Here is a 14893-nt window from a genome sequence, read left to right on the forward strand (position 1 = left end):
GTCCACTCGGGTCAGATCTATAGTAGCAGTTCAGGTCCATTCCATGAAATCCAAATAAAAATCCATTTAAATTACAGGTTGTAATTCAACAAAATAGAAAAAAATGCTAAGAGGGATGAATACTTTTGCAAGGCACTGTACGTTGTTATTCTGGCACCACTCGGCCAGGTCTCTGACCTCCTCCCTTTAGGCTGTCTCGTCGTTGTCGGTGATCAGGCCTACCACTGTTGTGTCGTCTGCAAACTTAATGATGGTGTTTGAGTCGTGCCTGGCCACACAGTCGTGGGTGAACAGGGAGTACAGAAGGGGACTGAGCACACACCCTTGAGGGACTCCAGTGTTCAGGATCAGCGTGGCGGATGTGTTGCTACCTACCCTCACCACCTGGGGGCGGCCCGTCAGGAAGTCCAGGATCCAGTTGCAGAGGGAGGTGTTTAGTCCCAGAATCCTTAGCTTAGTGATGAGCTTTGAGGGCACTATGGTGTTGAACGCTGAGCTGTAGTCCAGGTGGGAAAGGGCAGTGTGGAGTGTGGATCTGTTTGGGCGGTATGCAAATTTGTGTGTGTCTAGGGTTTCTGAGATAATGGTGATAATATGAGCCAATGCCAGCCTTTCAAAGCACTTCATGGCTACGGATGTGAGTGCTACGGGTCTGTGGTCATTTAGGCAGGTTACCTTAGTGTTCTTGGGCACAGGTACTATGGTGGTCTGCTTGAAACATGTTGGTATTACAGACTCAGTTAGGGACATGTTGAAAATGTCAGTGAAGAGACATGCTAGTTGGTTAGCAAATGCCAGGAGCACACGTCCTGGTAATCCGTCTGGCCCCACGGCCTTGTGAATGCTGACCTGTTTAAAGGTCTTACTCACGTCGGCAACGGAGAGCGTGATCCCACAGTCGTCCGGAACAGCTGATGCTGTCATGCATGCCTCAGTGTTGCTTGCCTTGAAGCGAGCATAGAAGTGATTTAGCTCATCTGGTAGGCTCGTGTAACTTGGCAGCTCGCGGCTGTGCTTCCCTTTGTAGTCTGTATTAGTTTGCAGGCCCTGCCACATAAGACAAGCGTCGGAGCCAGTGTTGTACGATTCGATCTTAGTCCTGTATTGGCGCTTTGCCTGTTTGATGGTTTGTCGGAAGGCATAGCATGATTTCTTATCAGCTTTCCTGGTTAGAGTCCCGAACCTTGAAAGCGGCAGCTCTACCCTTTAGCTCAGTGCGAATGTTGCCTGTAATCAATGGCTTCTGGTTGGGGTATGTGCGTATAGTCACTGTGGAGATAACGTCCTTGATCCACTTATTGATAAAGGCAGTGACTGATGTGGTGTACTCCTCAATGCCATCAAAAGAATCCCGGAACATATTCCAGTCTGTGCTAGCAAAACAGTCCTGTTGTTTAGCATCTGCTTCATCTGGCCGCTTTTTTATTGACCAAGTCACTGGTGCTTCCTGCTTACATTTTTGCTTATACACAGGATTCAGGAGGATAGAATTGTGGTCAGATTTGCCAAATGGAGGGCAAGGGAGAGCTTTGTATGCATCTCTGTGTGTGGAGAACAGGTGATCTAGAATTGTTTCCCTCTGGTTGCGCATTTAACATGCTGATAGAAATTAGGTAAAACTGATTTAAGTTTCCCTGCATTAAAGTCCCCGGCCACTAGGAGCGCCGCCTCTGGGTGTGAGGTTTCCTGTTTGCTTATTTCCTTATACAGCTGACTGAGTGCGGTCTTAGTGCCAGCATCCGTCTGTGGTGGTAAATAAATAGCCACAAAAAAATATAGATGAAAACTCTCTTGGCAAATAGTGTGGTCTACAGTTTATCATGAGATACTCTACTTCAGGCAAGCAAAATCTAGAGACTTCCTTAGATTTTGGGCACCAGCTGTTCTTTACAAATATGCACAGACCGCCCCCTCTCGTCTCGTGTGCTGTTCTTTCTAGCCGGTGCAGCGTATGTCCCGCAAACTGAATATCCATGTCATCATTCACCCACGTTTCAGTGAAACATAAGATGTTACAGTTTTTGATGTTCCCTTGATAGGATATTCGTGATCGTACCTCGTCTAATTTATTGTCCAATGATTGTGCGTTGGCAAGTAATACTGACAGTAAAGGCAGATTTCCCACTCGCCGTTGACGGATCCTTACGAGGCACCCTGCTCTGTATCCTCTGTTCCTGCATCTCTTTCTCTTGCCAATGACAGAGATTTTGCCCTTGTCGGGTGTCTGAAGTACATCCTGTGTGTCCTGCTTGTTGAAGAAAAAATCTTAGTCTAATCCGAGGTGAGTGATCGCTGTCCTGATATCCAGAAGCTCTTTTTTTGCCGTAAGATACGGTGGCAGAAACATTATGTTCAAAATAAGTTACAAAATATTCCAATGTTTTTTTTTATTTGTACTATTTTACTATTTCGTAGAATAATAGTGAAGACATGAAAACTATGAAATAATACATGTATCATGGAATCATGTAGTAACCCAAAAAGTGTTAAACAAATCAAAATATATTTTACATTTGAGATTCTTCAAAGTAGCCACTCATTTGCCTTGATGACAGCTTTGCATACTCTTAGCATTCTCTCAACCAGCCTCATGAGGTTGTCACCTGGAATGTATTTCAATTAACAGGTGTGCGACAGACCATCATTACTTTAAGACATGAAGGTCAGTCAATCCAGAATATTTTTTTTTGTTTTTTTTTTTACCTTTATTTAACCAGGTAGGCAAGTTGAGAACAAGTTCTCATTTACAATTGCGACCTGGCCAAGATAAAGCAAAGCAGTTCGACAGATACAACAACACAGAGTTAACATGGAGTAAAACAAACATACAGTCAATAATAAAGTATAAACAAGTCTATATACAATGTGAGCAAATGAGGTGAGAAGGGAGGTAAAGGCAAAAAAAGGCCTTGGTGGCAAGGTAAATACAATATAGCAAGTAAAACACTGGAATGGTAGTTTTGCAATGGAAGAATGTGCAAAGTAGAAATAAAAATAATGGGGTGCAAAGGAGCAAAATAAATAAATAAATTAAATACAGTTGGGAAAGAGGTAGTTGATAGGGCTAAATTATAGGTGGGCTATGTACAGGTGCAGTAATCTGTGAGCTGCTCTGACAGTTGGTGCTTAAAGCTAGTGAGGGAGATAAGTTTTTCCAGTTTCAGAGATTTTTGTAGTTCGTTCCAGTCATTGGCAGCAGAGAACTGGAAAGAGAGACGGCCAAAGAAAGAATTGGTTTTGGGGGTGACCAGAGAGATATACCTGCTGGAGCGTGTGCTACAGGTGGGAGATGCTATGGTGACCAGCGAGCTGAGATAAGGGGGGACTTTACCTAGCAGGGTCTTGTAGATGACATGGAGCCAGTGGGTTTGGCGACGAGTATGAAGCGAGGGCCAGCCAACGAGAGCGTACAGGTCGCAATGGTGGGTAGTATATGGGGCTTTGGTGACAAAACGGATTGCACTGTGATAGACTGCATCCAATTTGTTGAGTAGGGTATTGGAGGCTATTTTGTAAATTACATCGCCAAAGTCGAGGATTGGTAGGATGGTCAGTTTTACAAGGGTATGTTTGGCAGCATGAGTGAAGGATGCTTTGTTGCGAAATAGGAAGCCAATTCTAGATTTAACTTTGGATTGGAGATGTTTGATATGGGTCTGGAAGGAGAGTTTACAGTCTAACCAGACACCTAAGTATTTGTAGTTGTCCACGTATTCTAAGTCAGAGCCGTCCAGAGTAGTGATGTTGGACAGGCGGGTAGGTGCAGGTAGTGATCGGTTGAAGAGCATGCATTTAGTTTTACTTGTATTTAAGAGCAATTGGAGGCCACGGAAGGAGAGTTGTATGACATTGAAGCTTGCCTGGAGGGTTGTTAACACAGTGTCCAAAGAAGGGCCGGAAGTATACAGAATGGTGTCGTCTGCGTAGAGGTGGATCAGAGACTCACCAGCAGCAAGACCGACCTCATTGATGTATACAGAGAAGAGAGTCGGTCCAAGAATTGAACCCTGTGGCACCCCCATAGAGACTGCCAGAGGTCCGGACAACAGACCCTCAGATTTGACACACTGAACTCTATCAGAGAAGTAGTTGGTGAACCAGGCGAGGCAATCATTTGAGAAACCAAGGCTGTTGAGTCTGCCGATGAGGATGTGGTGATTGACAGAGTCGAAAGCCTTGGCCAGATCAATGAATACGGCTGCACAGTAATGTTTCTTATCGATGGCGGTTAAGATATCGTTTAGGACCTTGAGCGTGGCTGAGGTGCACCCATGACCAGCTCTGAAACCAGATTGCATAGCAGAGAAGGTATGGTGAGATTCAAAATGGTCGGTAATCTGTTTGTTGACTTGGCTTTCGAAGACCTTAGAAAGGCATGGTAGGATAGATATAGGTCTGTAGCAGTTTGGGTCAAGAGTGTCCCCCCCTTTGAAGAGGGGGATGACCGCAGCTGCTTTCCAATCTTTGGGAATCTCAGACGACACGAAAGAGAGGTTGAACAGGCTAGTAATAGGGGTGGCAACAATTTCGGCAGATAATTTTAGAAAGAAAGGGTCCAGATTGTCTAGCCCGGCTGATTTGTAGGGGTCCAGATTTTGCAGCTCTTTCAGAACATCAGCTGATGTTTAAATCACTTCAACATTTCAACATTTCAACATTTCAAGAACTTTGAAAGTTTCTTCAAGTGCAGTTGCAAAAACCATCAAGCGCTATGATGAAACTGGCTCTTATGAGGACCGCCACAGGTAAGGAAGAGCCAGAGTTACCTCTGCTGCAGAGGATACGTTTATTAGAGTTAACTGCACCTCAGATTGCAGCCCAAGTAAATGCTTCATAGAGTTCAAGTAACAGACATACCTCAACATCAACTGTTCAAAGGAGACTGTGTGAATCGGACCAAGAAACACGAGCAAAGGACATTAGACCGGTGGAGTCCAAATTATAGATTTTTGGTTCCAACCGCCGTGTCTTTGTGAGACGCAGAGTAGGTGAACGAATTATCTCCTCGTGTGTGGTTCCCACCGTGAAGCATGGAGGAGAAGGTGTGATGGTGTGGGGGAGCTTTGCTAGTGACACCGACAGTGATTTATTTCGAATTCAAGGTACACTTAACCAGCATGGCTACCACAGCATTCTGCAGCGACACACCATCCCATCTGGTTTGCGCTTAGTGGGCCTACCATTTATTTTTCAACAGGACAATGACCCAAAACACCCCTCCAGGCTGTGTAAGGGCTATTTGACCAAGAAGGTGATGGAGTGCTGCATCAGATGACCTGGCCTCCACAACCACCCCACCTCAACCCAATTGAGATGGTTTGGGATGAGTTGGACTGCAGAGTGAAGGAAAAGCAGCCAACAAGTGCTCAGCATATATGGGAACTCCTTCAAGACTGTTGGAAAAGCATCCCTCTTGAAGCTGGTTGAGAAAATGCCAAGAGTGTGCAAAGCTGTCATCAACACAAAAGGTGGCTACTTTGAAGAATCTAAATTATATTTTGATTTGATGAAAACAAAATTGGTTACGACATGATTCCATATGTGTTATTTCATAGTTTTAATGTCTTCACTAAACAGGTGGGGCACCACTGATTTTGTTGGATAAACCTGGGTCAATGGAAACTTGCCTAAGGTGTCTTGTGTTAGACAGTCAAAAGTGATATAGAGAACAGTCAGACAATCAACCTGTCAATCAATGCTAATCGGTGTGTAAATCAATTAGGTAATGGGCTGGCTCCTGCCCTACCGTGTTAACCAATTAACAGTTTCCAGCCCGGTTGTCCTCTTCATTACTGCATCCAACCCCCATTCACCTCTATGTTGTCTTCCTTTCCTTCTCACCCTCTACCCCTTCCTTCTTTCCTCAGAGCTCCTGGATCCCCTCTAGGTGTCATCTGACAGTCTTTTCCTGGGGAGGGGGACTGAAGTGGAGAGGGAGGAGGGAATAAAAAGGGATGAAGGAGGAAAAGCAGACACTAACAGACAAGGAGTGAGGAAGACACAGTCGAAGGAAGAGATAGACACACTATCGCAGCTATGCCCGAAGCCAAGAAGCCAGGTAAGCAGGTCATACACATCATAAGCTTCAGTACTGTTGTACAGCTAGTGTCCTCTTTGGACTTCTGTGTATCTATATTGGTCAGTGTTCTTCCTGTCATCGACCGAGACAGACTCTCTACTACTCCCATAGGCTGGTTCCCTACGTATGATAGTATGTTGTTGATATTGGGATACGTTGTTGTTTTTCACTTTATACCCCCATAGCGTTCAAAGTAGTAATATATGAAGTTTATTGGCATATCTGTTGGGAAATGTTACGATAAGCATGACAAAGTGATGAAATCATCTGAATTCACATAGGTTGCATTCATTATGAAGGTAGAGTGAGGTAAAGAGAAAAGTGGATGGCAGGAAAGATAGTGAGAATCTGCATGTTTTTGTGATGGTGGAGAGTCCGGGCAGTGTCAAGGTAGAGGCCTATCTCGTCTCAATAGTTAGTTTGGAACTTTTATTATTATAGACATTATGATAAGGGTTAAGTTAGGTCTATGGTCCGAGTGATAGTTAGTTAAAATGTTGTTGATAGATATTTGATCTACTGAACATCTACAAACCATTGATTTGGCACTATTGAAAATAGCACATATCTGTTAAAATTAGGTTATAGATTATAAAAGGTTCATGTTATTATTTGCACAGATCTGTGCTCTTTTACACCACAAAGTCTTCCCATGTCTGTAATAGACCCACACTGTTGATATGGGGGAAAAGGGGTTCAAGTGTGAGGACTTATACATTGTTGGCCTATATTCAGACAGCATTAACACCAGCAATACGTAGGTCTTTTATGCATGGAATTAGTTGTTATGAAGACCTAGACATTGCAGCTCCGGCATCTGTTGACAAAACATTGCCATAAGTGTCAGTGAAATTTATTGCCCGTATGTAGTAATGTTTGTCTATCTGAGGGGATCTAAAATATGTCATGGTCTCTTTTCAACAGTGACCTTAAGGCACTGTAAATCACATGGCAACAGGACATTTGAGAGACTCAAAGAGGGAGGGAGGGAGAAGAATCATTCTTAGAAAGAAAGGTGCTATCTAGAACCTTAAAGGGTTATTGGGCTTTCCCCATAGGAGAACCCTTTGAAGAACCCTTTTGGGTTCCATGTATAACCCTTTCTACAGAGGGTTCTGCCTGGAACCAAAAAGGGTTCTCCTATGGGGACAGCTGAAAAACCCTTTTGAAACTCTTTTTTCTAAGAGTGTAGTGTGGAAGAACAGAGTAGAGCAGTAGCATAGTAAAGCATACCGATAAGATGAGGGGAGAAATATGAACGAGATGAAGTGTCGGAGGAGGTTATGCCATGTCAGGTGTGACCTCTTCACGTCACTTCTCTGCACCTCAGAGGCTCAATCTGACCCTGATTGCCTGTCTACTTCACTTACACCCCTACTGAACTCTTTCATTGGGCTAACCGATTAATGTGGCCTGTTTGGATCCTTACCATAGACTATTAACTATATACAGTAAATGTATTCAAAGGACATACAGTATCTTGTGCTGTATTTACTATATGTTTCATAATTTTTTTACTGTACTCTGTCATCTTACCTTACACACCCTTCGTTTCACCACTGTTATTCCTGTTTATACTGCCTGCCTGGCTGGCTCAGAGTAATCCCACACCAATTTCTTTATGTCTCAGCCATGTGTTGCCAATCTAGCATCATGACATCATGTAGATCGTGTTCCTGTCACCACATTAATTCCATCCTTTAGACTGCACTCCCTTACTTTTCCACCAACCCCAATCCTTGCCCCCCCCCCTTTGAACTTCAACTCAGCCCCGGAGCCTTCCCCTCCCCCATGATGACTGTCTGGTACTCAAGAAGCCACTGGGACATGGAGAAAGCACGCTTCCCGATAAACAGCATTAAGAATAGTTCTGCAGCCTGTGTGCTTAGCCTGAGGAAGGGGATTGAGCATACCAGAGAGGGAATACCTAAGCTTGGTCAACCTAGTGTTGTGGAAAATATTAATATTTTATCAGAGATATTAATGATTAGCCATGAATGTCTTGTGTTTTGGACATACAGTATATGATTGTGAGACACATCATGGTATCAATTACACTCAGGCAATATGAGGGGTGATAACAGGTGAAGAGTTGTTTGTTGACGCTGCTTCCCTTCATCAGGGGAGCGAAAATAACACAATTAATTATCCGCTGTAATGCAGTGAAAGATCAGCATCTTTACACCCCCCTCCCTGGAGGTCTGGAGCAGTAGACCGGTGCAGGGAAATGTCCCTAATAGAGTGTTATGATATCCCACCAACGTGTTTTGCGGTGGGGCCATTTGATTAGTGAAAGTTTAGGGTTTCATGACCCCTTCAAGTGGAGGCTCTTCAGAAGGGGAGAACCATCCTAATCAGTGAATAAAAATTAAAACAAATAGTGAAACATTTAAAAGTGATCGTTTTTAGATAAAACTCTACTAAAGATATTCACGTCACCAAATAACTGATGAAATCACTCTGTGAAGGTCTACAGTAGCCTTAACAGCACTCTGTAGGGTAGCACCATGGTGTAGCCAGAGGACAGCTATTTTCCATCCTCCTCTGGATACATTGACTTCAATACAAAACTTAGGAGGCTCATGGATCTCACCCCCTTCCATAGACTTATACAGTAATTATGACAACTTCCGGAGGACGTCCTCCCACCTATCAGAGTTCTTGCAGCATGAACTGACATGTTGTCCATGGATCAGAGAATTAATCTAAAACTGAAAGTATAAGCTACAGCTAGCTATAGCACTGCAGTGCATAACATGTGGTGAGTAATTGACTCAAAGAGAAAGACAATAGTTGAACAGTTTTGAACAAATTAATTTTGTTGAAACTAAGGAACTAAGGAAATTAAGGAACAGTGGAAACACGTTGTCTGGAATAATGAATCACACTTCACCATCTGGCAGTCGAATGTATGAATCTGGGTTTGGTGGATGCCAGGAGAACGCTACCTGCCCGTATGCATAGTGCCAACTATAAAGTTTGTTAGAGGAGAAATAATGGTCTGTTTTTCATTGTTCGGGCTAGGCCCCTTAGATCCAGTGAAGGGAAATCTTAATGCTACAGCATGCAATGACATTCTTTTCCTGTTTCAGCATGACCTAATCACCCAACATCAGTGCCCGACCTCATTAATGCTCTTGTGGCTGAATGGAAGCAAGTCCCCGCAACAATGTTCCAACATCTAGTGGAAAGCCTTCCCAGAAGAGTGGAGGCTGTTATAGCAGCAAAGGGGTGACCAACTCCATATTAATGCCGATGATTTTGGAATGAGATGTTCGACGAGCAGGTGTCCACATACTTTTGGTCAAGTCGCATATGTTGACGTTAGCTAATATGGTGACAACGATGCAGACTGTGTGTAGTACTTATGGTATGAAGGTTTGGCTTGGAAAGGTTTTTTCGCCTGGTCACAGACAGCTGTTGTGTTGTGCACTGAAGTCCTCAAGTGAAGGGAAAATGTGAAAGGAGGAGAGTGAGTAGATGTGATGATGCTGTTTGTATGGCTGCTATGAAAGTGAACTGTGTGATCAGGGGTGTATTCATTCCACCAATTCTGTTGCAAAATGTTTCTTAAACAGAAGCAAATGGAACTAAACGGGATGGACCTATCTGTATTTGTCCAATAAAAACTTGTTTTAGTTGCAAAACATAATGTTTTTAAACTGTTTGGACTAATGATTACACCCTAGATCAGTTAGGTGCAGGCAAGAGTGTGCAATGCTGTATTGAATGTGTCACTGTCTGTCACGTTGATTAGACCAATTTGTCTCTTGACCTGTGCACCTATGTTAAACTTTAATTTGTAGGCTAGGATGTAGCAACCTCATGATGGGTATAGGACAAATTCAAATATCACGCCGTAGTCTAAACCTATCGCTGTTACACGGAGCTTGGTGAAAGGAATATGAATGACAGTCATCCAATATACTGTAATAGAATTAAGGCCCTTAAAATGAACCGTCCTCCCTAATCTTAAATGGCACCGACTGCCACTGACCCGCTCTACCCACACCCCTCCCCACACCCCTTTCCACCCCTTCTGGACTGGGCCCTGCTGCTTGGACAGAGTGGCAGGGAAAGACTGGCTTCTCCTGAGCCTCCTCTTCTACACCCTGCCCTCATGAAACCGAGGCAGTGAGTATAGCATTACCTCATACCAGGGCCTTCACCATACCCCCCCATGTATGCAGCTCTGGCTTGATGGATTACAGACAGATGCAGAGTCAACAGAGAGCCAGAGGAGTTCACAATCAGAGTGTGAACCGTTAAGCCCCAATATGTCATTAACTAAGACTTTATAAACACTCCGTAAGCATTTTGTGGCGGATAGGAACACTGGCAGTAGTATTTGGTAATGTCCTCTAATGTAAAAGTGTTTTTCTGCGCTTTGAGCCAGACCTATTTTAAGCGCCCTCTGGTAAGGCATGGAGAGAGATGGTAATGAATGGAGATGAATGGAAAAGATAGAAGACAGTTTGGGATGATATTTATGGGGTCTCGTTTATTCCATTCTGCAGATTCTACTTCCCTAAAGAGGTGTCATTTTCCTCTGTGCCAAAGTGGTTTTTGTTGAAAGCTTTCTATTTACAGGACGTTCTAAAATACATATTTCCGACAATACCAAATAGTATTTGGTATTGTCCTCTCTCCGTTTACTTCTCTACCACTCCTATTACCATGTCTCATCCTCTCTCCTCCACTATAGACCTTCACCCCAGACGCGTGCCTGCAGATGGGGGAGGGGTAGCGGAGAAAGACATCACTTGAGGAATGCATACAGGCTATAATTCTTATCATCATTACTGTCTAATAAAATACGGTGTGATATACTACCCTCCCAGGTTCCTTCCCAGGTTCTCTCCCCTCCCTTCCTATGCTCCCTTACAGGCTTACCTCAGTACTGTAGTACCCTACTAAATGTCCTCCCACCTCTTCCTGTTGCCATGTTGGAAAACATGAAAGTGGTTCGTTAAACAGGTGAAGTTATAGTTGCCAACCCAGTGACTTCTATAGCCCACACATGCTGTGTTAAAAGACAGCTGCAGCAATTACACAGCACAACTACTGCACAGTGGAAACAAATACACCTGGCTGAGACCCACCACAACCTCCGCCAAGTTACAACCACAAATAAATACTACATTAGAGTGGTATTAATGCTATTCATAGCAAGACCTGATGCCAGCAATATAGGCCTGCATATATGTTATGGTATTCATTCAACTTACTCTCCCTCCACCATGCCACCTTCCCTACCCCCCTACTACTACTCCTTAGAATATGCCCCCTCCTTCTGCCTTTGTCCAGAAAACACTATGACATATATACCTCTATAACTCATATCATCGGAACTGTCAAATAAAACCGCCAAATGATGGAGCGATATAGAGAGCAGAGGCTTAAGTGTACTCCCATGCTGCCAAAAGCATCACTCTCTTCATCCTCATCATAAAATGATGAAACTCCATCAGTCACACTCTGCCCCCAGCATAGATGCCCGCCAAATGCCAATAATACCATTGATACTCCACCACACGCACAGCAGTATAAATAGACCCTTTGAATATAAATCTCCTCTTGAGTCCTTATGTGAATATTCCCACTTGGTGCTATAGTTGAATATATTTATGAAAATGTGAAAATGCCTGCATTATACGCAGGTTGACGTTGATTTTCATTAATCTTGCCCCGTATTCAGAACTGAGCTTTTTCCAGTAGATGGGCCAGCTGCAAAGTCAAAATCGTCTGTATCGTAAAAATGAATGAAAATAATGACCTTTTTGGTCATAATTTAAGGTTATAGGGTTAGGCATTCGGGTTAGCAGTGTGGTTAGGGTTAGGTTTTGATGGCTTTGTGACTGTGCCAGCTAGTGACCACACTTCAGAACTGCATCCAGGGTAAGATTCATGACAATACATTCCAACCTGCGTATTATACCATGGTGACTTTATAGATAAACAAGCACATGTCTAGATAAAGATGTTTATTTGTATCACATACTGTATGTACTGTAGGTTATGCACTTAGAAATATAATTACTAATTGAAGTACAATACTAGATACAACTACTAACACTGAACATTTGGACTTTAATAGCCCACACAGGAGGTTAGGTTTAGGTCCTCATATTGAAGTTTATAGAGACCACAACTGATGTATAGAACAATCTTAAAATGATCTACTTTGGTTTAGAAACAAGCATCATGAAACCTCTTAACACAATAAATTAATTTGATTTGGTGAAAATCACCTGTTTGGACCTAACTTGCTTACTTCTTTTTCCATGTGATTTCTTCCATGAAATGATGGAATAAACCCCTTTGGCTCAACTTAACTCACTCTCCCATACTAATATGCAGGATTTTTTTGGGTGTGCAGCATCACATGTGAGTAATGTTATGAGTAATGAGACATGTACAGTGCATTCGGGAAGTATTCAGACCCTTTGACTTTTTCCACATGTTGTTACGTTACAGCTTTATTCTAAAATTGATTAAATTCATTGTTTTCCTAATCAATCTACACACAATAGCCCATAATGACAAAGCAAAAACTGTTTTTTTAGAAATGTTGGCAAATGTATTACAAATAAAAAATAGATACCTTATTTACATAAGTGTTCAGACCCTTTGCTATGAGACTCGAAATTGAGTTCAGGTGCATCCTGTTTCTATTGATCATCCTTGAGATGTTTCTTCAACTTGATTGGAGTCCACCTGTGGTCAATTCAATTGATTGGACATGATTTGGAAAAGCCTGTCTATATAAGGTCCCACAGTTGACAGTGCATGTCAGAGCAAAAACCAAGCCATGAGGTCGAAGGAATTGTCTGTAGAGCTCTGAGACAGGATTGTGTCGAGGCACAGATCTGGGGAAGGGTACCAGAACATTTCTGCAACATTGAAGGTCCACAAGAACACAGTGGCCTCCATCATTCTTAAATTGAAGAAGTTTGAACCACCAGGACTCTTCCTAGAGCTGGCCGCCCGGCCAAACTGAGCAATCAAAGGAGAAGGACCTTTGTCAGGGAGGTGACTAAGAACTCGATGGTCACTCTGACAGAGCTCCAGAGTTTCTCTGTGGAGATGGGAGAACCTTCCAGAAGGACAACCATCTCTGCAGCACTCCACTAATCAGGCCTTTATGGTAGAGTTGCCAGATGTAAGCCACTCCTCAGTAAAAGGCACGACAGCCTGCTTGGAGATTGCCAAAAGGCACCTAAAGGACTGTCAAACCATGAGAAACAAGATTGTCTGGTCTGATGAAACCAAGATTGAACTCTTTGGCCTGAATGCCAAGCGTCATGTCTGGAGGAAACCTGGTAACATCACTACGGTGAAGCATGGTGGTGGCAGCATCATGTTGTGAGGATGTTTTTCAGCGGCGGGGACTGGGAGACTAGTCCGGATCGAGGGAAAGATGAACGGAGCAAAGTACAGAGAGATCCTCGATGAAAACCTGCTCCAGAGTGCTCAGGCCTCAAACTGGGGCGAAGGTTTACCTTCCAACAGGACAACGACCCTAAGCAGCCAAGACAACGCAGGAGTGGCTTCGGGACAAGTCTCTGAGTGTCCTTGAGTGGCCCAGCCAGAGCCTGGACTTGAACCTGATCGAACATCTCTGGAGAGACCTGAAAATAGCTGTGCAGCGATGCTCCCCATCGAACCTGACAGAGCTTGAGAGGATCTGCAGAGAAGAATGGGAGAAACTCTCCAAATACAGGTGTGCCAAGCTTGTAACGTCATACCCAAGAAGACTTGAGACTGTAATCGCTGCCAAAGGTACTTCAACAAAATACTGAGTAAAGGGTCTGAATTCTTATGTAAATGTAATATTTTTTATATACATTTGCAAACATTTCTAAAACCTGTTTTTGCTTTGCCTTTATGGGGTATTGTGTGTACATTGATTGGAGAAAATAACAATTGAAAACGTTTTAGAATAAGGCTGTAACCTAAACATTTTTGGAAGAAGGGAAGGGGTTTGAATACTTTCTGAATGCACTGTATGTCAGACGTATGTCACACGTCTATAGGTTGTAGATATCTCTGTGGTGTTGTGAGGGTCACCAAGCACCATTAACACAACATGTTGCCTTTAACTCACGGTTGTAGACGTGTTAAAGTGTCACGCCTGCTCCCTCTCCCCCTCCCTGGCGCTCGAAGGCACCAGGCTCCCCAGCATCACGCACACCTGCCTTCCCCTGTCATGCGCATCAGCAATTATTGGTCTCACCTGGACTCAATCACCTGTGTCATTACCTCCCTTATATCTGTCTGTCTCAAGCTCTGTTTAATTAATGGATTAATGTTCGTATGTCATTGTGTTACCCATGTGCTGACGCTGTTCCTGCCTTGTTCCATGTCTGTTCCTCATTAAATGTTCAACTCCCCATACCTGCTTCTCTACTCCAATGTCGGCCTCTACATTAAAGAGCCTATAGGCAGGTATTTCAGAAGCTCTCTAACATTGGCTTAGGAAAAGGAATCCTCACCAAGCATACTGTAGATGCATTACCGCAAGGCTAAAATATATAACTCTAATGGTAGTATAAAACAAACATGTTCTTTTCAAGATATCACAGATTCAACTCTTTAAGACAACTCTTGCTAATGTGAGCTGGGTCAGTGATGAAATTAGCGAACACTTCAAAGATTAAGCCTTTGAGGGTGATGTATAAAATGAGGCCACACATGGCAGTAGAATGTCTATGGCATACTACTACTGTATCTGAGGGAGGAGAAGCACACAGAGAGAAGGAAGAGGGGGAAATGTCAAGAGAGATTAAGAACATTCCACAGAGGTTACCCTTC

The 14893-nt window shown here is 43.3% G+C and overlaps 1 protein-coding gene across 25 annotated transcripts in view; it reads left to right on the top strand.

Annotated features, from left to right (window-relative positions):
• Positions 1-14893, top strand: part of mybpc2a (myosin binding protein Ca) — a 57524-nt gene that overhangs the window by 1856 nt on the left and 40775 nt on the right. For all 25 annotated transcript variants that reach the window (XM_036938685.1, XM_036938689.1, XM_036938688.1 and 22 more), the window contains exon 2: positions 5868-6058. In XM_036938685.1, the coding sequence (XP_036794580.1) occupies positions 6037-6058 (22 nt within the window). In that variant the 5' untranslated portion in view covers positions 5868-6036. The remainder of the gene's footprint in view (positions 1-5867; positions 6059-14893) is intronic.

Source organism: Oncorhynchus mykiss, chromosome 12 (assembly GCF_013265735.2).
Source record: "Oncorhynchus mykiss isolate Arlee chromosome 12, USDA_OmykA_1.1, whole genome shotgun sequence".
NCBI classification, from domain to species: domain Eukaryota; kingdom Metazoa; phylum Chordata; class Actinopteri; order Salmoniformes; family Salmonidae; genus Oncorhynchus; species Oncorhynchus mykiss.